The following is a 21167-nucleotide window of genomic DNA, read 5'->3' as shown; positions in this document are numbered from 1 at the left end:
TATGATATTGTTTATTAATATTTGTGAAACTTATTTGGTGTGTCTTTAGCTTAAGTTTGTTCACACACATCCTTTATTACAATTATTGCTAATGTTTATTAATAATTATTTAATGTGTTTTGAACTATGATTGTAACACATATGTTTATTTCAATTCAACATATAACTGATGTAAGCCTTTGTATATATATATTAACTATAAGTTACCCTTAAGTATTGTTCTTTATCCAGATTGTACGAACAATTGTATATATATTTTCTTACAATTATAGTATATAGTTGAATTTTTAAGTTTTATTGAGACCTTCTTTATTTCAATCTTGTGCTAATTCTCTGGTACAATTTCGCGCAGCGACACGAACTGAGCCCAGAAAAAGGATTTTGACGTAGGGAAAATCTATTTCTGGGCGATTGGTTCGTGTCGCCCAGCGAAATCCCACCTCTTCCCAACCCTTCGCTCAAGATTGATTGCTAACTTCAGGATGGCCACCAGAGGCGCGGCAGTCACCTAAGCGTGGGTTGTAGTAGTAGTAGTTGCTGCCCCGTTCTGTGGGTCGGCTCTCTTCCTGTGGGATTTTGCTGTAGGAAATTTCTAATTGACAAGAAGTTCGTGGTAGTGGTCTCACTCGCCCTAGTGTTCATACCGACGCCCTCCTTGTGGGTGAGCGAGTCAGTTATACTGACCTTTTCTTTATTTTGTTTATTCTCTGGTATTTGTTAGATCATTTACCCTAGAAATAATGAATTAAAGGATTATTTCGCTGGGCGACACGAACCAATCGCCCAGAAATAGATTTTTCCTACGTCAAAATCCTTTTATTTCTCTTAGTCTTCATCTCTTTGTGATAACTACTGATGAGTTGCATATGGAATCTTGGTAGAAGGTTGCAACCTCACTTGTATATCTGCAAGCATTTTATGAAAAAATTTGTCCTAAAATTCTAACGTAACTTGTAATTCCTAAGTAGCTGACTCAAGATATCACAATTTCTTTTTAATTTCAGCAAAAAATTTCAATTGATATGGTAATTTCAGGGACAATATTTTCATTCATACTAATTTCAGGAACACACAGAGCTAGCCTGTGAAGACACAGCCAATTATCTTGTTATTTGGTGCATCAACTTAGAAATGGAAGAAAAGCATGATTTGATGTCCCATGTTGCTCATCAGACCATATGTATGCAGTTTATTTTAGAATTAGCTAAACAGTTAGAGAGGGACCCTCGGTCATGTATTTCTGCATTTTTCCATAGGTAAGTTTTATGTTTTGTTGCTGTGCCATATTTTGAATTTAAACTGTATGACATTGCCTGGATTATTTTGAGGTACTCTTGTTTATACCGGGATTGTTAAGTAAAAGTGAACTGCAGCACCTTGACAACTATATTTATATATTCTTCCATAAAATCTTACATATTCAACTACAGTCAACCCCCCAAGTTTTTGCGGGGAATAGTGACGACAGTCACCCTTAAATAGTTAAAATCCACGAAGACTTGACACCCCCTCTAAAAAGGCTGATAACTGCCTATTTTGATAGTTCAGACACCAAAGTCCCCCCTCTAAAACTGCTGATAACAGCCTGTTTTAATAGTTCAAACACCAAATATACCCAAAATTATCGTCCTTAAACACTGTTTTTTTATATGCACGTACAGCAGTACCTCGAGATACGAAAGGCTCTACTTACAAAAAACTCGAGATACGAAAGCCAATGCGAAAAATTTTACTGCTCTACATACGAAAAGTTTTCAAGATACGAAAGGTTGTTGCTTTAAAGTCCTGAGATTCGCCTGGACCACCGAGAACAATTTTAAAACTCCCGCGCCGCCAACTGAGTAAACTCGCCACCATCCTCCCGCTCTCCCATTGGTTCCTGCTCTCCTATTGGTCAGCATCTACCCCTTGTGCTTTAAGTATTCTATTGGTAAAAGGATGCTGTAAACTGAAAAACTTATTCATGCAATACATTTAATAAAAAAAAACATTAGGTAAAGATAGAATAAAGAATAGAAATGCATGGTTATTATACTGTTTGGTAGTTTCAGTAGTTGAAGAGAGATAATGAAAATTTATGGCTTACTGTGTAAAGTGATTGCTTGTCGATCGTTCGATACTCGTAAGTGCTGGATGTAAACAGACGTTTGGAAGCTTTTTTTGTTTTTTTTGTTTTTTTTGTTTATTATAGTTAATGGTTACTTAATAATTATTTGAAATGAGTACATGCAATACATTTAATAAAAAAAATTGTGAATTAGATATCATAAAATATAAAATAAATCAGACTGCCAACAAATACGTATTTTATAGAATTCTTCTTCTGTTTTATTATTACGGTACGTATACGTATGTTTCATTATAGCTGTCAGTAACTCGGTATCTCCATTAGTTAAAGATAGAATAAAGAATAGAAATGAATGGTTATTATACTTTTTGGTAGTTTCATTAGTTGAAGAGAGATACTAATGACAATTTATGGCTTACTGTGTGCTAGGAAAAATGATTGCTTGGCGCTCGTTCGATACTCGTAGGACGGGTAACAGCTGAATGTAAACAATCGATTGAAAGGTTTGTTTTTTGTTTGTTTGTGTATTATAGTTAATGATTAATTAATAATTATTTGAAATGAGTACATACTGATTATTTATACATTTTATTGGCATATTCTAAGCTTTTAGCTCTTAGGTTTAGATGTCAGAATCATAGACTAGGCTACAGTAGCAACCGCTAACATAGGCTAGGCTTATTGCTAAGGGATATATGCTAAAGTCTTAATATATGCAGTAAAAATGGGGTTGAACATTACATGCAGTTGAATATTACTCAAGTATGTACAGTATTTTGCCTTTTTGGAGTCATATTTCTTCCGTCGGATCGGCGTTGTAACCCTAGAACATGTGTTTTAGGCCTGGAAATATAATTTACTGGGGTGTTTTTGGAGGGCTTGGAACGTATTAGCCATTTTACATGTAAAATGTGTTCCAAGATACGAAAAACTCATAATACGAAGGCCGCCTCGGAACGGATTAATTTCGTATCTCGAGGTACCACTGTATATAATTTCTAATACATCTTAATACATTACCCTTAAAAATATATGGCTTACAACTACATATGAAAACTACAGTGGGGCCCTTGTATTTGCGTTCTCTGGAATCGCGGACTCACGGATTCGCGGATTTCTCTTTGGACCATATTTACCCATTATTTGCGGGAAATTCGCCTATTTGCGGGGTTTTCCGATGAAAATAATCACTAATTAGTGTATTTTGATGTTATTTTCATGACTAAATACATTTTTGTTCATGAAACTTACCTGACAGATATATATATAGCTGTATTCTCCGAAGTCCGACAGAATTTCAAAACTCGCAGCACACGCAGTGGGCGGCCAGGTGGTAGTACCCATTCCCGCCGCTGGGAGGCGGATATCAGGAACCATTCCCATTTTCTATTCATATTTTTTCTGTCGCCGGTCGGTAAACACCTGTTTACAGACCTCCGCCCAGGATTTTTGGATTTGACTCGTTCTAAGTATCTGGATTGACTTTTGGTTTTTGACTCTGGATTGTTGGATTGGCATACGCGATAGTGGACTGTTTTTTTATTTTGGATTGGCTTTTCTGTGAACGTGATGTCTGGATCAAGTTCAGTGAGCTTCAGAGTGTGTGTGAGGAGTGATTGCAAGGTGAGGCTACCGAAATCATCGGTAGATCCCCACACAGTATGTATGGGGTGTAGGGGGCATGTTTGTTTGTTGGATGATCGATGCATTGAATGCAAAAGTTTGACTGATGATGGATGGAAGGTGTACGAGTCCTATCGGCGTAAGTTGGAACGCAATAGGATCAGGAGGGCTTCCTCCAAGAGCGGTTCTACGAAAGGTAAGGGAAGTAACATTTCACCCATTTTTAACACCAGTAGAATTTGCTTCACCTAATCCTGTGTTGTTGCCTGAGGGCCCTGGTTCTGTGTCTGGAGAAGGTAATGCCCTTTCTCTGATTCTAGAGTCGTTACGCACTCTAGAGTCCAAAGTGTTGGCCCTAGAAAACGGCTCAAGTAAAGTGTGTGATCGTGCCCCTAGTGTTGTGGAGGGGGCGTCAGATCGGCCCCATAATGCCTCTAGGCCTAGACCTCTATCGGACTCCCAGGACTCAGGGAGTGGGTATGTCGAAAGCCGCAAGAGGGTTACGGGGGCTCCCCACCGATCTGGCGTCCCTTCGGCAGGACCTGTTGTTAGTTCCCAGGCTGCCAAGGAGCGTGCTCAGGCTCGCATCCTTAAGGACTGTTTTTCGTCCTCCGAGGCGCCCTCCCCGCGCAAGGGGTGTGGAGCGCTCGGAGAGACTCGCGTCCGTTGAAAAGGACTTTTCCGAGGAGGACGCTTTACGTCCCTCTCTCCGTTATCGTTGCGGTCTTCTCCTGCGTCGTATGACGCGTTTCCTCCACAGAAGAGAGGTAGGACGTCGTCCGAGGACGACGCTGAGAAGCGCATTATTCTCCCGTCGCCGCCTCGGAGAGGCAGGTTGCTGTACCTGTGAGAAGGAAGGAGGCGTCCCCTCGCCCCTCGTCTTCTCGCAGGCTCAGCCCTTCAACCTCCTCTTGTTTTCTTCACCAAAAGAAGAATATTCTTGTGTCTCTTCAAGACCAATTGTCTGCTTTAATGGCTCAGAAGACTCGCCCAGCAGCAGTTGAGCCTAAGCGTAGGAAGGACGCCAGACTGCCTGTCAAGAGGACGAGGCAGTCCCCTTCTCCGTCTCCTCGTTCGTCTCTGTCTCCGATTGCTTCTCCTTCGGAGCTTCCTCGTTCTCGTTCTACGGGTAGGAAGTCTCGTGGACAGGACGCTTTTCTTCCCTCTCGACGTCCTGATCAGCCCGCGCGTCAGGACGCTCGGCAGGACGCCTTGGAGGACCGGCTTTGAGGACGCTCGGCAGGAACGCTTTTGAGGATGCTCGTCGGGACGTTTGCTAGACGCTTTGCCTATTGAGAAGGCTTTCGAGAGCGCCCAGAAGGACGCTTTGAAAGCGAAAGTTGGACGCTCCTCTAGAGCGAGTAAGAGTAACCTCTCTTGACGCTCAGCGAGGTTAAGACGCTCTTCGTTCTTCGAGCTCTAAGGATCGACAGAAGGTCGGTCGCTTTGAAGAAGCTGATATACGTATTCCTCGAAAGCCTTTGTTGAAGGCTAGACCCGTTGGGCGCACGCCCTCTCCAGAGGTGCAATCTCCTTTGCCTCTTAGGGAGGAAGGAGAGCTTAGTAGTCCGGCCGACTCAGTTGAGGAGGAACAGCCTTCAGTTTCGTCTGTGTCCGATACAAGGTGCTAGTTCGACTGTTACGCTCTTCTTTTGGAGAGAAGTTCCAGCCTGCAGCTCCCAAGTCTCCACCCTCTCAGTTTTCGTCATCTAAGTCGTGCAAGGTTTCCGGAGTTTGTGGAAATGAAAACTTCTTTGTCCACTAAGAGAGCGTTTAAGAAGTTGCAAGATTGGATGGAACGTCGGAAGGATCAGGGCAAGTCGACTTTCGCCCTTCCTCCTTCAAGACTCAGTGGGAAAGGCGGCATCTGGTATGAGACCAAAGGAGTAGTAGGAGTTAAGATCCCGTCGTCTTCCCAAGGGGACTTTGCTAGTCTGGTCGATGCACAGAAGAGGTCTCTTTTATCGACTGCTAAGATTCTGGACGCCAACGGAGGTTGACCATCACATGAAAGGTCTGTTAAGGACTCTTGAGGTCTTTAACTTTCTAGACTGGTGCTTTGTTGGGAGTCCTGGATCTTCAAATCTAGGGAGTCCCTGGAACCGTTGCGTCTGGGGGAGCTGTCCATATTGTGTTATCCTGCATGGACAAGGCCGTCAGGGATGGTTCGGAAGAGTTAGTGTCTCATTTCGGCACTGCTTTTCTCAAGAAGAGAGCGCTTTTCTGCAACTTTACGGCTAGGTCTGTTTCTACATCGCAGAAAGCGGAGCTTCTCTTTGCGCCTCTTTCGAGCCAATCTCTTTCGCGCCTCTTTCGAGCCATCTCTTCCCCCAGGCTATGGTAAAGGACCTGGCAGTGAGCCTACAGGAGAAGGCTACCCAGGACCTCTTGGCCCAGTCTTCAAGACGTCCCGCAGTCCCTACCACATCGTCTTTTGGACGACCACCTAGGAAGGTTAAACCCTTTCGTGGCGCTCCTCCCTCGAGAGCTGCTCCTCGAGGGAGAGGGCTTGCAAGAGGAAGAGGTTCCTTCAAACCTAAATCCTCTAAGTGAGAATCAAGTCCTTCAGATGCCGGTCGGAGCCAGGCTCAAAGTTCTTTGCGGGGCATGGAGAGAGAGAGATACAGATGCGTGGTCCCTCAAGATAGTGGAACAGGGGTACAAGATCCCCTTTTTGGACCCTCCTCCTCTATCCACAACTCCCAGAGATCTTTCCCCGTCATATCAAGGGGAGAAACGTCAGATTCTTTCGATCTTTTAGATCAAATGATCAAGAAAAGAGCGGTGGAACAGGTCTTAGACCTGGGGTCACCAGGATATTACAACAGACTTTTCCTGGTACCAAAGCAGTCGTCGGGGTGGCGTCCAGTCTTGGACGTAAGCAGGCTGAATCTTTTCATAGAAAAGAAAAAATTCAAGATGGAAACGCCTCAGTCGGTTCTAGGAGCCTTAAGACCGGGCGACTGGATGGTGTCCTTGGACCTACAGGACGCATACTTTCACGTGCCTATCCACCCTCTTTGTTTTTTCAGAAAGTTTCTGATTTGTTTGTGTAAAGGACAAAGTTTGGCAATTCCGAGCCCTTTGTTTCGGTTTAAGCACGGCTCCGATGGTATTTACCATGCTCATGAAGAACGTAGCGAGATGGTTACATTCTGCAGGAATAAGTGTCCCTGTATCTCGACGATTGGCTTATCAGAGCATCGTCAGAAGAGAGGTGTCTGAAGGACCTTCACTTCACGTTAGCCTTGGCGAGGTCCCTGGCACTTCTGGTCAACCTCGAAAAGTCGCATCTGACCCCAACACAGTCCATCGTGTATCTGGGGATTCAGTGGCTTTTCGAGCGTTTCCGTCCCAGGAACGACAGCTGCAAGGCTTAGAGAGAGTTTCGGCCTTCCTGGGGAAGGAAGCTTGCTCGGCGAGGGAGTGGATGAGTCTGCTGGGGACCATTTCCTCGCTGGAAAAGTTTGTTTCCCTGGGAAGACTACACCTCAGGCCTCTCCAGTTTTTCTTGGCAGAAGAATGGAGAGTCAAAGAGGATCTGGATGCGACCTTTATGATCACCAAATCGGTGAAGAACCATCTAAGATGGTGGTTAGATCCTCGGAAGTTTCGAGAGGGGTTGTCCCTAAAGCTTCTGAGCCCCGACCTAGTGTTGTTTTCCGACGCCTCGTGTCGGGATGGGGAGGCAACGCTAGGAGGGGAAGAAGAAAGTGTCAGGCACCTGGAGGGGGGAACAGGTGTCCTGGCACATCAATGTGAAGGAACTAGCGGCGGTTTTCCTGGCGCTACAGTTTTTCCAGCAAAAGGTTGCAGAAAAAGTTGTCCAAGTCAACTCGGACAACACCACGGCCCTTGCGTACCTAAAGAATCAGGGAGGTACACACTCCCGTCCTCTATTTTACTTAGCGAGGGAGATTCTGCTGTGGGCAGATGCGAGGCGAATCAGGATCCTGACGAGATTTATCGCAGGAGTCCAGAACGTCAGAGCAGACCTTCTCAGCCGACAGGATCAGATCCTGCCACGGAATGGACGCTGCACCAGGACGTCTGTCGTGAGAGCTATGGAGACTGTGGGGACGTCCTTTAGTCGACCTATTTGCGACGTCGAGGACGAAGAGGTTGCCTCTTTATTGCTCCCCTGTGTTGGATCCGGGAGCAGTCGCTATAGACGCTCTGCTCTGGGACTGGACGAACCTGGACCTGTATGCCTTCCCACCATTCAAGATCATGGGGGAAGTAGTAAGGAAGTTCGCGGCATCGGAGGGGACGAGGCTGACCCTGATCGCCCCGATGTGGCCCGCGAAGGAATGGTTCACGGAGGTAATATCCTTCATCATAGACTTTTCGAGGACGTTGCCCTGGAGGAAAGATCTACTCAGACAGCCCCACTTCGCAAGATATCACCGAAACCTCTCCGCTCTGGGTCTGACTGCGTTCAGACTATCGAAAAGTTGGCCAGAGCGAGAGGTTTTTCTAAAGCAGCTGCGAAAGCGATCGCCAACGCAAGGAGGACTTCCTCGAGAGCTGTTTACCAGTCGAAGTGGGCTTCCTTCAGGGCATGGTGTAGAAAGGAGGGAATTTCCTCTTCCACTACCTCTGTGAGCCAGATAGCCGATTTCCTGCTATTTTTAAGAAATGTGCAGAAGCTGGCAGTCCCGACCATCAAGGGATATAAGAGTATGCTGTCAGCAGTCTTCCGACACAGAGGCCTAGACCTTACTGACAACAGAGATCTTCACGATCTCTTGAGATCATTTGAGACTACCAAGATACCTCAGGCGAGGCCTCCTTCTTGGAACTTAGATTTAGTCCTTAGACTGTTGATGTCGAGTCCTTTCGAGCCTCTCCATGAAGCGTCTCTTAGGAACTTGACGAAGAAGGCTCTTTTCCTAATGCTCTGGCGACGGCGAAGAGAGTTAGCGAAATTCAAGCCATTTGTAAGCGAGTGGGCTTCAAAGGTGACAATGCTGTCTGCTCTTTGAGTCCCACTTTCTTAGCAAAAAATGAAAACCCGTCTAACCCTTGGCCAAGGAGCTTTGAAATTAAGGGGATGACAAGCCTTGTGGGGCTAAGAACCTGAGAGAGCCCTGTGGCCTGTCAGGGCTCTAAAGTTTTATGTTCACAAGACAAAGGAGGTACGAGGTCCCTCAGATAATCTTTGGTGTTCGGTTAAACGGCCCGATATACCATTATCCAAGAATGCTTTGGCGTTCTTTCTGAGGGACGTGATTAAAGAGGCTCATTCGTCTTACCAGGAGACCGATTTGAGCCTCTTGCGAGTGAAAGCTCACGAGGTCAGAGCTGTCGCAACCTCGCTTGCCTTCCAAAGGAACATGTCGATCAAGGACATCCTTGACGCCACCTTTTGGAGGAGCAATTCAGTATTCGCCTTCACACTACTTGAGAGATGTGAGAACGATATACGAGGACTGTTGTTCTCTTGGGCCATACGTTTTTGCAGACACAGTCTTGGGGGCTGAAGGTAGCTCTCTCCCTATCCCTTAGTTAGGTTTAGGTTAGTTTTTAGTTAGTGTGTTGGTTGTGGTGAGTCTTTGGTGAAGACCTCCCATCTCTTAGCTTAGTGTTCAGGGGGTCTTGGATAGTTGGTCAGGTGGTGGTCAGTTGCTTCGTTGCCCTCATATGTATGGCTCGATGTTCTTGTCACGTTGAGGTCACGTCCCCGTTGACAGAGCATCCAGAGCGCACTAGCACTACAGGTCTCCACCTGGCTGGCAACTCTGATTAAGCACAAGCAGGCTTAAGTGACAGTAATCACAGAGTCTACTTTGCTAACAGGTGAGGAACCAAGGTGTACATCATCTACTTAATTTAAGTTTCCTACAAATCCTATTCTGTCTCTTCCCACCATCCGAAGGTGGGATTCAGCTATATATATATCTGTCAGGTAAGTTTCATGAACAAAATGTTATTGTTATAATACAATTAAGTTTGTTCATACTTACCTGGCAGATATATATAATTAAGTGCCCACCCACCTCCCCTCAGGAGACAGTGGCACTGATAAAATATGAATAGAAAATGGGAATGGTTCCTGATATCCGCCTCCCAGCGGCGGGAATGGGTACTACCACCATGGCCGCCCACTGCTGTGTGCCGCGAGTTTTGAAATTCTGTCGGACTTCGGAGAATACAGCTATATATATATCTGCCAGGTAAGTATGAACAAACTTAATTGTATTATAACAATAACATTTTATGATACAAAAGTGATTTACTAATTTTCAAATATTAATATTGATTAATATTGTATTAGTAAGTTTAATAATATTAAATATCAAAATAAAAATAATAATTCTCTCTCTCTCTCTCTCTCTCTCTCTCTCTCTCTCTCTCTCTCTCTCTCTCTCTCTCTCTCACACAGAGATGTATGTTTTTTGTATGATAAATAAATTATTTACTATTTTCAAATGTTAATACTAATGTAAACCAATAATATCAATTCATGAAAGGAAATACTATTGTGAGTTAGTAATTTTAGTTTATAAATTTAAAAAATTATGTAAGAATGAAGGAAATCCCAGTCTTCTCTCTCTAACTCCAGGTACTAAAGCTGTCAAATATATCAAGTTATGTGACAGGAGGGGGAGGAGCTGTTGTGTTGATGCCACTAAGTGTTCATGTAATCTCCTCTCCTTCTCTCTTATCTCTCTCTCTCTCTCCCTCTCTATCTCTCTCCTCTCTCTCTCTACCTCTCTCTCTCTTCTCTCTTTTTTTTTTTTTTTTTTTTTTTTTTTTTTTTTTTTATACTGTGATGAGAGAATTTTTATAGTTACTATATGTTTATTAATACTTTCAAATGATGTAATAATAAAATAACTGTAATTACAAAATTCATATGTGATAGTATTTTAAAGAAATATAATAATCTATCCATTTCCCCCTGTTAACACTTTCATATCCAATTGACATAATAGTAAGCAAAATTACCCTACCCCCCCTTCCTACCTGACTGACATAGCATTACGTAAAATTTACCAAAATTTTTCGTACGTGTGGTAGGGGTAAATTTATTTTTATTTTCGAACGAGTAGCGATTTCCATAGGCTGGAAATCATACCTTGGACCATGTAACTCGGGTATCAATACACCAGCCAAGTAGTTCCTGTAGACACATGTGTTTGTTTACATAGTGACGTCATGAGAGAACAATTTTCCGATATGCATTCGCGAAGTTTTTACTGTAAAGTAGCGCAAAACGCGTTAGTGCATCCCATAAGAGATGTTTAGATTTTAGGCAGGGCTCTGAATCTCCAGAAGATGCCAAGATAAGGAGGCTGCTAATGGATTATGACTTTTCTTGGAAGGCTCGTAGGATTAATTTTAACCCAACCAAGCAAGCCATGGAACTGCTTCATCTGGAGTGGGAGGACGAACGATAATGTTGACAACAGTAACATTTTTTTTCGTTCCAACCAACTTATAACGTCAAAATGAAACTGTTGCTGTTGCCAAAGCCATTTTTCTTGACTCTCCCTTTATTCTTCAACTTTTCCTCTACATTTTCGTATATTTGCAAGGTAATTTCTGTGAAAAATAACCGAGATAGCACTCTTGAAGGAAATTTTTTTCTAGCAATAATTCTCGTCATACACCGGGCAGAGCGCTCTGTTTCTTACCCTCTTTTCTATCAATGTTTTCCATAAAAAATAATTAATTCGCTTAACTGTTATAGCTTTTGAGCTTCGAACAATAATGTTGACGACGGTAACATTTTTTTTCATTTCGATCAACTTATAACGTCAAAATAAAACTGTTGCTGTTACCAAAGCCATTTTTCTTGACCCTCACTTTATTCCTCATCCTTTCCTCTACATTTTCGTATATTTACAAAGTAATTTCTATGAAAAATAACCGAGATAGGGCTCTTAAAAAAAAAAAAATTTTCTAGCAATAATTCTCACCATACGTCGGGCAGAGCGCTCTGTTTCTTACCCTCTTTTCTATCAATTTTTTCATCAGCTGGACTTATTCCTTTTCTATTGTTTTATATGTCTATATTTAGAGAATTTTGTTGGCTTTCTCATAAAAAATAATTTATTCGCCTGACTTTCATAGTTTTTGGGTTACGAAAAAAAATATAAAAATAAGTAAAGATTTTTTTTTTCGTTAAATAACTCACATTTTTGTACATGAACTTCCCTGCTAGGTATATACTTAGCTATAGTCTCCGACGTTCCCGACAGAATTTCAAATCTCGCGGCACACGCGACAGGTAGGTCAGGTGGTCTACCTTACCCGCCGCTGGGTGGCGGGTGTATGAACCAATCCCCCTCTCCTGTCAGATTTTCTCTGTCGCTTGAAACGATAACAACTGTTGTCGTTTCCTTCCGATAGATTCTTCGATTCTCGCTTGCCTGGAGATTGATTTGGACTTTTTTGGTGACGTATTCGCTCTATTTTGGCTTGGCATACGCTTATTGTGGACCGTTATTGACTTTGCGCTGGATTTTCTTGTAGAATGTCTGATCTTGATTCTGTTCCCAAAACTCCGGTTTTGTTTAGAGTATGTTTGACTGATGGATGTAAGGTGAGGTTACCAAAGGCTGCGGTTGACCCTCACACTACCTGTGTTAAATGTAGGGGGAATGAATGTTCGTTTAGTAACCCTTGTCAAGAATGTGAGGTTTTGAACGAAGATGAATATAAGGCTCTTTCTTCTTATATTAGAAAACTTGAAAGAGATAGGGTGCGTAAGGTTTCTTCTAGGAGTTCGAGCAGGTCGAGAGTGAGTGAGAACGAACTAACATAATGTAGTTTTAGAACCTTCCTCCCAGGTCTCAGCCCCTGCTCCCCACGCCAAAGCCGTAGATTCGTCTTCGGAGGCGGCGGCCTCAAAGGCTTCTTTGCGTTCTAAGGAAGACAAGACTCTTCGAACTGATCAAGGTAAGAGTGTCAGTGATGATAAGTGCAGTGTCCCCAGTGATGTGGAGGGTGCGTCTGACCAGCTCCTTAGTGCCTCCAGGCCTAGACCTCTTCCAGACTCCCAGTTCCAGTGGAGGAGGAAAGTCGAAAGCCGCAGGAGGGCTAGGGAGAGCCCCCACCGGTCAGGCGTCCCCTCTGCAGATCCTGAAGTTCGCTCCCAGGCTGCCTTGGATCGTAAGAAGGAGATACTTCGCCAGTGTTTCTCGTTGTCTTCTTCGCCTTCGCCGAAGCGTGGTTGGAACTCTAAGGAGGCTTCACGCCCGTTGAAGAGGGCTTCGGAGTCTCCCTTCAGTACTTTAGCATCCAGCCCAGAAGACTTTTCTGAAGTAGCTTCCTTGCAAGCAAAGAAGCTTAGGAGATCCTGTGATCGCCCTTCTTCTCCCGCTCCTCGCTCTGAGTTTGCTTCGGAAGAAGATCCTGTTGACTCACCGACTCGAGTGCTGGCGGGCCTACAAGCTCAGATCTCGGCCTTGGCGGACTCCTTAGCATCGAGATCCCGTAGAAGGAAGGATGTTTCTCTCCCTATTAAGAGATCGAGGCTTTTTCGTCGAAGGAACCCTCTCCTCATAATCGGCGATCTCCTTCTTTTGAGGATGCTTCAACACATTGTAGGATTTCACGAGAGTGGCACCACTCCCCTTGTTCTCTCTCTGAGGCGTCGAGGCGCCAATCGTCGGATAGGCGCTCAATGGATTACAAAGGTATTTCCCCAGATCGGATTCCTGCCTCCGGTAGACGCTCCGCCCCGTCTCTTTCTCCTTCCTCCAGAGTTCGTTCAAGAGGAGAGAGTCGCTCAGGTCAAGGAAGGCTTATTTCGTCGTCTCCGTCTCGTCACTCCTCTCCTCGTCTTATCCGAGAGCCTAGGGAATGCCCTTCTGAGAGTAGGCGCGCTTCTCCTTCCGACTACTATTATCGTACTTTGGATCCCGTGACTAGTAGGCGCTCTTCACATGAAGTTCGCTCCTCGCCTGTAAGACATCAAGAGTGTAGTAGGAGCCCTGCGCCTGGTAGGCGTCCTTCTCTTAGTAGCTGTTCTCCTGGAGAGAGGCGCCTTGAACCTCGACTGCTTCATTCTCCTAGTAGGCGCTCTTCGTTCTCGAGGCTCCCTACTCCTGACCGTTCCCCTCTTGCTAGAAGTCAAGAAAGTCTCAAGCGCCCTTCCTCGGTTAGGCGCTCGGAGCCTTACAGACGTTCTCCGGTTGGTAAGGACCAAGATTTTGTCGAACGCCCTGTTCCGATTAAGCGCTCGGAGTATAGCAGCCGCTCTCCGCTTCGTAGGCATCAAGAGCCTCTCAAGCGCCCTGCTCCTGACAGGTGCTCAACTCTTAGCAACATTTCTCCGCTTGGTAGGCGCAAGGATTCCCCCAAGCGCCCTGTGACTGATAGGCGCTCGGCTCCTAGCAGCTGCTCTCCTCACAATCGGCGCCAGGATTATAGTAGGCGCTCTCCCTCTCGTAAGCTCCCTGTGGATAGACGTGGTCTTTCTAGGGACGGGAGTCCTACCTCTTTTGCTGTTAAGATTTCTTCGTCTTCTAGGAAAGACTGCGGGATGAGACAAGAATTTTCGGAAAAGCGTCCTTCGGTTTCAACTCGTCGCTCTCCTGTACGCCGCTCTCCTTTGGACTCTTCTCCTCCTTCAAGACGTTTGTCTCCAACCTCGCACTGTACCCCAGCAAGGAATTCATCTAAGGATCCCCCTCGTTCTCCTCTTCAAGAAGACCAGGAAGGCTCTGAGGAAGAAACGAATACATCGGCTGCAGTTTCTTCGTACAAGAAGCTCACAGAGCTTCTCCTTCAGGAGTTCGGGGAGTCTCTGAGCCCTACTGCTCCTCCTTCTCCACACTCGTTGTTCTCCACAGCGAAGGCAAGGAAAGGGTCTTCGTGTGTGAGAATGAAACCGACTCTATCTATGAAAAAAGCGCTCAAGAGTTTCGGTTCCTGGATGCGCACCAAAGAGGAAGTGGGGAAAACTATGTTTGCCTTCCCTCCGTCGAAGCTTTCCGGACGGACCGGATTTTGGTATGAGACAGGAGAACCCTTGGGGCTGGGCCTCCCGTCCTCAGCCAACGCAGATTTTTCGGCCCTGGTAGACGCCACTAGAAGATCAGCTCTGAACTCTGCCAAAACTATGTGGGCTATGAACGAGATGGATCACATTCTAAAGGGCATTTTTGGAGTTTTGGAGGTGTTCAACTTTTTCGATTGGTCCCTTGGAGTCCTAGCCAAGAAAACTCAAGGACCAGACCCTTTTTCTCCGGAGGATTTGAATTGTGTTTTATCCTGTATGGATAAATCGGTGAGGGATGGAGCCAGCGAAATCGCTTCACTTTTTGGGGCAGGGGTCTTGAAGAAAAGATCAGTATTTTGCTCCTTTTTGACTAAGTCTGTCTCACATGCACAGAGATCATCTTTATTGTTTGCTCCTCTCTCCGCGCAGCTATTTCCTAAACATCTTATTCAAGATATATCAAAGGCTCTCTCTGCCAAAGCTACGCAGGACCTTCTAGCACAGTCTGCAAGGAAGCCTCGTCCTTCCTTCCCGACTAAGACGAAGAAAGCGAAGTCGACCACTCAGGAACCCTTTCGAGGGGCTTCTACCTCTAGATCCACTTCGTTCAGAGGTCGTAAACCAAATAGAAGAGGGAGGACTTTTGCGAAGTCAGTCAAACCTCCCAAGTAAGACTCGAGTCCTTCAGACAACTGTAGGCGCCAGGCTTTTACAGTTTGCAGAAGTCTGGGCCCAGAAAGGCGCAGATTCCTGGACCCTTTCAATAGTGAGGAAGGGGTACCTCATCCCGTTCTCTTCGAGGCCTCCCTTGACGACTACCCCGAGGGAGTTGACGGCCAGATACAGGGACCCCATCATGAATCAGGCCCTCCAACTAGCAGTAGATCAGATGCTGGAAAAGGAGGCGATCGAACTAGTGGCAGATCATCATTCTGCAGGCTTTTACAACCGCCTTTTCCTTGTTCCGAAATCCTCAGGGGGATGGAGACTGGTGTTGGACGTAAGCGCCCTGAACTTCGTAGAAAAGAAGAAGTTCACGATGGAGACCACTGCTTCGGTGCTAGCAGCACTCCGTCCAGGGGACTGGATGGTGTCCTTGGACTTACAGGACGCTTACTTCCATGTACCAATCCATCCTTCCTCGAGGAAGTTTCTCAGATTCATGATGGGAGGGAGAATTTTCCAATTCAGGGCCCTGTGCTTTGGCCTCTCGACGGCCCCCCAAGTCTTTACGGCCATCATGAGAAATGTAGCACAATGGCTTCATCTAGAAGGGGTGAGGATATCGCTCTACCTCGACGATTGGCATATAAGGGCCAATTCCAGAGATCGTTGTCTGAAGGACTTGAAGAAAACCCTGGATTTGACATATTCTTTAGGACTCCTGGTCAATCTACAGAAGTCAAGTTTGATTCCCGCTCAAGAGTGTGTTTATCTGGGGATCCAGATGAACTCTCGGAGTTTTCGGGCTTTTCCGTCTCAGGAAAGGATAGCCCGGGGACTCGAGAAAGTAACAACCTTCTTAGGGAAAGAAGTATGCACAGTGAGGGAGTGGATGAGTCTGCTGGGGACGCTCTCCTCACTGGAGCAATTTGTTTCCCTAGGAAGGTTGCACCTGAGACCGCTCCAATTCTTTCTTCATCGGAATTGGAGTCGTCCTTCTCAGGATTTGACGTTCTCCCTGTCCATTTCGAATCAAATCAAGAAGGATTTAACATGGTGGGCAGATCCCAACAAGTTCTCGCAGGGACTGTCTCTTCAATCCCAGAACCCCAACCTGGTGGTGTTCTCCGATGCGTCGGAAACAGGTTGGGGGGGCGACTCTGGGAACCAAGGAGGTGTCAGGAACCTGGATGGGGGACCAGTTTGCCTGACACATCAACAGGAAGGAACTAATGGCCGTGTGGCTGGCTCTGAAAGAATTCGAGTCCGATGTAACAGGAGCAATTGTGCAGATAAACTCGGACAACACCACGGCTCTGGCATACATCAGGAAACAGGGAGGAACGCATTCCTTCTCTCTGTACGAAACAGCAAGAGATCTTCTTCTGTGGGCAGAAGAAAGGAGGATCAAACTTCTCACCAGATTCATACAGAGAGAGAGGAATGTAAGGGCAGATCTCCTCAGCAGGAAAGATCAGGTCCTTCCCACAGAGTGGACTCTGCACCAAGATGTATGCCAGAGCCTTTGGAAGTTGTGGGGCAGGCCTCACTTAGACCTGTTTGCCACTTCAAAGAACAAAAGACTGGATCTTTATTGCTCGCCCATCTCGGATCCAGGGGCAATAGGGATAGACGCTCTTCTACTCGATTGGAAAGGACTCGACGTATACGCTTTTCCCCCCTTCATGATTCTGGGGTTGACTTTAAAAAAGTTCGCAGAGTCAGATTCCACGAGAATGACATTGATAGCTCCCTTTTGGCCAGCACAAGAATGGTTCACAGAGGTGCTGGAATGGCTGGTGGATCTTCCAAGATCGCTTCCTCTAAGGAGCGATCTACTCAGACAGCCCCACTTCGACAGGTACCACAAAAACCTCCCCGCTCTCAGTCTGACTGGCTTCAGACTGTCCAGAAACTGGTCAGAGCAAAAGGCTTTTCGTCAACAGCTGCTAAGGCAATCGCTAGAGCTAGGAGGTCTTCCACCTTACGAGTGTACCAGTCGAAGTGGGATGTCTTCAGAAGATGGTGCAAGAGAAATAATGTTTCCTCTTCCAGTACCTCTGTGACCCAGATTGCGGACTTCTTTTTATTCCTGAGACAAGAATGTGGTCTAGTCGTTTCAACGATTAAAGGTTATCGCAGTATGTTGGCGACTGTCTTTAGACACAGAGGCCTCAATTTATTGGAGGATAAGGACCTGCATGACCTTATTAGGTCTTTTGATACAGTGAAAATACAGTCTCCTAAGACGCCTAGCTGGAATTTAGATGTGGTTCTTCAATTCCTTGGGTCCTCTAGATTTGAACCCCCTAATTCAGCCTCATTCAAAGACCTGACTAAGAAGACACTGTTTTTGATGGCTCTAGCTTCCGCCAAAAGGGTGAGTGAGCTTCAAGCGATTGATGGTAATGTCCTCTAGATTTGAACCCCCTAATTCAGCCTCATTCAAAGACCTGACTAAGAAGACACTGTTTTTGATGGGTCTAGCTTCCGCCAAAAGGGTGAGTGAGCTTCAAGCGATTGATGGTAATGTGGGTTTTAAGGAGGACTCTCTCATTTGCTCTTTCCTTCCTGGGTTTCTTGCGAAGAACGAAAACCCATCAAATCCATGGCCCAGGAACTTCGAGATTCGTGGGTTATCTTCGCTGGTAGGAGAAGAACCCGAGAGAACTCTTTGCCCAGTGAGAATGGTAAAATACTACCTTAGAAGAAAAGAGCAACTGAAAGCCAATCAAGAGGTCCTTTGGTGTTCCGTAAAAGACCCTACTCGTCCCTTGTCGAAGAACGCATTGTCCTTCTTCTTAAGAAGTCTCATCAAAGAAGCACACGGTTCTTGCAGGGAAGAACATTTTAGGCTTCTTAAGGTGAAAGCCCACGAAGTAAGAGCCATAGCAACTTCTCTTGCTTTCAACAAGAATATGTCCGTGCGGAACCTGATGGAGACAACTTTCTGGAGATGTCAGTCGGTTTTCGCGAACCACTACTTGCGTGATGTGAGAATCACTTACGAAAAATGCTTCGCCTTGGGCCCGTACGTATCGGCGGATTCGGTGCTGGGGCAGGGAGCTGGAACTCATCCTTTTTAGTAGTATATATTTTTTCCCTTATGTCTTGTGTTTGTTTTTGTTGGTTGCCTTAAAGAGGATGCATGAAGGCATCTCTTTAGGTCGTACTATTAACCTTTATTTGTCTGGTTAGGTGGTCTGATGAGTGTGGCTCCTTGCAGTAGTAGTGGTTAGGACCTGTTAAGCTAGCGGACGAGTTCCCTTTAACAGGATCCGACTTGGATTCTACCACACAAAGGGATCAGATATTCCAGGGGTAGATCCGAGAGTCTTTCAGCATCAGGTCACGTCCTAGCTGTAGCTCTCCAGGCAATGCAGACTCAGAGACAGTATCAATGAAGTCTTCTGCCTGAACAGGTAAGAACCGAGGTTATTTGTATCCTACAACATCAGTTGTTTCCTATCTCTCCTTATTACTTTAGCTGTCTCTTACCCTCCACCAAGGCCAGGGTGCCAATCAGCTAAGTATATATCTGGCAGGGAAGTTCATGTACAAAAATGATATTGTTAAACTACAATAAAGTTTTGTACATACTTACCTGGCAGATAAATACGTCTAATGGCCCACCCAGCCTCTCCTCAGGAGACAGTTGGAAGAGAAAATCTGGTAGGAGAGGGGGATTGGTTCATACACCCGCCACCCAGCGGCGGGTAAGGTAGACCACCTGACTTACCTGTTGCGTGTGCCGCGAGATTTGAAATTCTGTCGGGAACGTCGGAGACTATAGCTAAGTATATATCTGCCAGGTAAGTATGTCAAAACTTTATTGTAGTTTAACAATATCATTTTTTTGTATTTAGAGGGCTGGGACTCTTATTCTGACTATTCCACCATAAAATATAAACATTTAGAAAAAAGGACAGCAAAATGAATGCAGTTGGTATAAAATTTCTATTTTTGCTGAATTTTTGCTCTATCGAGCGCTCCTGGACACCTTGGGTCTCAGGTAGGCTCGGTGCTCAAACTATACAGATAGGAAAGTGTTAAATAAGGATAACTCTCTCTCTCTCTCTCTCTCTGTCTCTCTCTCTCTCTCTCTGTCTCTGTCTCTCTCTCTCTCTCTCTGTTATTGGCTATTTATATATTTCTAATAGTAAAATGTTTCAGATGACTTTGAAAAGATATGATAATAGCAGTTCAATGGTATGGTATATTTGATGTAGAATGATACTTTAAGTATACATTTGGTATTTGAACTTTTAAGATAGGCAGATATAAGCATTTTTAGAAGGGAGTTCTAACTGTTTGCCGGTTCGAGCTATTCGCGGGGGGGTGTCTGTACCCATCCCCTTCGAATACGGGGGAAACACTGTAATCAAGTTACCCCCTTATTCAGGCACACCCATTTTCTCTCATACAGTTTGAGTCTGTTTTGTATTTTTGTTTATGATACAGTAATTCATATTTAATTGAGGGAGACAGACGACAGACAGACAGACCGGCCAATACTCATGTCAATATGTCAAAATGATTAACAGTTAGGGCTAAGCCCTTCCCCTGCTTATTTACCAAAAAAAAAAAAAAAAAAAAAAAAAAAAACTGGGAATTCCACAGAATTACTCCAAAATCTTTCCTAATTTACTATACTTGACTATATTTTTCTAGTTATTTAAATGCAAAATTTGTCATTATTCATTATATATTGTATAATTATTATTGGTATTTTATACATTGTTGAAATATGGTGGGTGTCCTATATATGGACAGCATATGGTTGATTTTAGAAGGTGTCTGTTGATGTATTTAAGTTGTGTGGTGACGTCATAGTCAAGATGGCGGCAGCGTCAGGGGATGTAAACAATAACACGGGCCAGAATGAGACTTGTGCGTGTGGTGTTAGTTTGGTAGGAGAGAGCTCTCTGTCTGGTAGTTTTTGGGTCGTAAGTCTTGTGCTGTTGATCTTAGGTGATTTCTGGAGTATACTGGAGTTGGAGAATGCGTACAGGTGGGTAGATTATATATTTGTGTAAAGAAAGTTAGGCTAGGATAAAATTCAAACTGGTAGCAGAGCGTGGTTGATCAAAGATGCCTGAATCCGACAGTGAACAAAGGGAGACTAGATGGAGAAGGGAATGTCCGAGGTTTAGCGGGTTACAAGAAGAGTACAAAGAACATTCCGAGGTTTAGCGGGATACAAGAAGAGTACAAAGAATGGAAAGGTCAAGTCGAAGATTGGCTCTTGTTGTATAGAGAAGATACAAAATACCCGGTGATAGAAATGAAAGTGAGCTTAAGAGGGAAAGCCCGAGAACTAGTGGAAAGATTAGATAGAGATAAACTTACGGGTACAGATGGTCCAACGATAATCCTAGACACACTAGATGAAGCCTATCTAAAAGACTCGGTAATTGAAAATTACGGAAGAATAAAAAAATACATTCTAATAAGAAGAGAATCTAGTGAAAAGATGGTGGACCATTTAATTAGATACGAGAAGGCAGCATCCGAGTGTGAAAGAGTAATGGGGAAAGGCGCGCTTGAAGGGGAAGTCAAGAGTTATTATGTAATAAAGCAAGCAAATCTCACGGAAAATCAAAAACAAATAGTATTATTGGCTTGTGGGCATGAGAAGTTAGAGTACGAAAGAGTTTCGCAAACAATGAAAGGACTATTTTAGGGATTAGGGACTAAAGAGGAACGGGAATGGTGGGGGTCATCAGAAGGCAATGCCAGTTCTTGGAGAGGGAGGGAAAACCAGAGATATCGGGGAAGATGGAACTGAGGTAGGGGTGGAAGAAATCCTATAAACAAAGAAGGGAAGGTAACAGTATGTGCAATATGCAGCTCGGAATG

The 21167-nt window shown here is 44.8% G+C and overlaps 1 protein-coding gene across 1 annotated transcript in view; it reads left to right on the top strand.

Moving 5' to 3' along the window:
* The window catches only part of LOC135216678 (hsp90 co-chaperone Cdc37-like), a 377671-nt gene that overhangs the window by 192798 nt on the left and 163706 nt on the right, over nucleotides 1-21167 (top strand). The window contains exon 5 of the mRNA XM_064252075.1: nucleotides 1066-1256. Coding sequence (XP_064108145.1) covers nucleotides 1066-1256 — 191 coding nt within the window. The remainder of the gene's footprint in view (nucleotides 1-1065; nucleotides 1257-21167) is intronic.

This window comes from Macrobrachium nipponense, chromosome 6 (genome assembly GCF_015104395.2).
Source record: "Macrobrachium nipponense isolate FS-2020 chromosome 6, ASM1510439v2, whole genome shotgun sequence".
Lineage (NCBI taxonomy): Eukaryota > Metazoa > Arthropoda > Malacostraca > Decapoda > Palaemonidae > Macrobrachium > Macrobrachium nipponense.
This window is presented reverse-complemented; position numbering and strand designations above follow the sequence as displayed.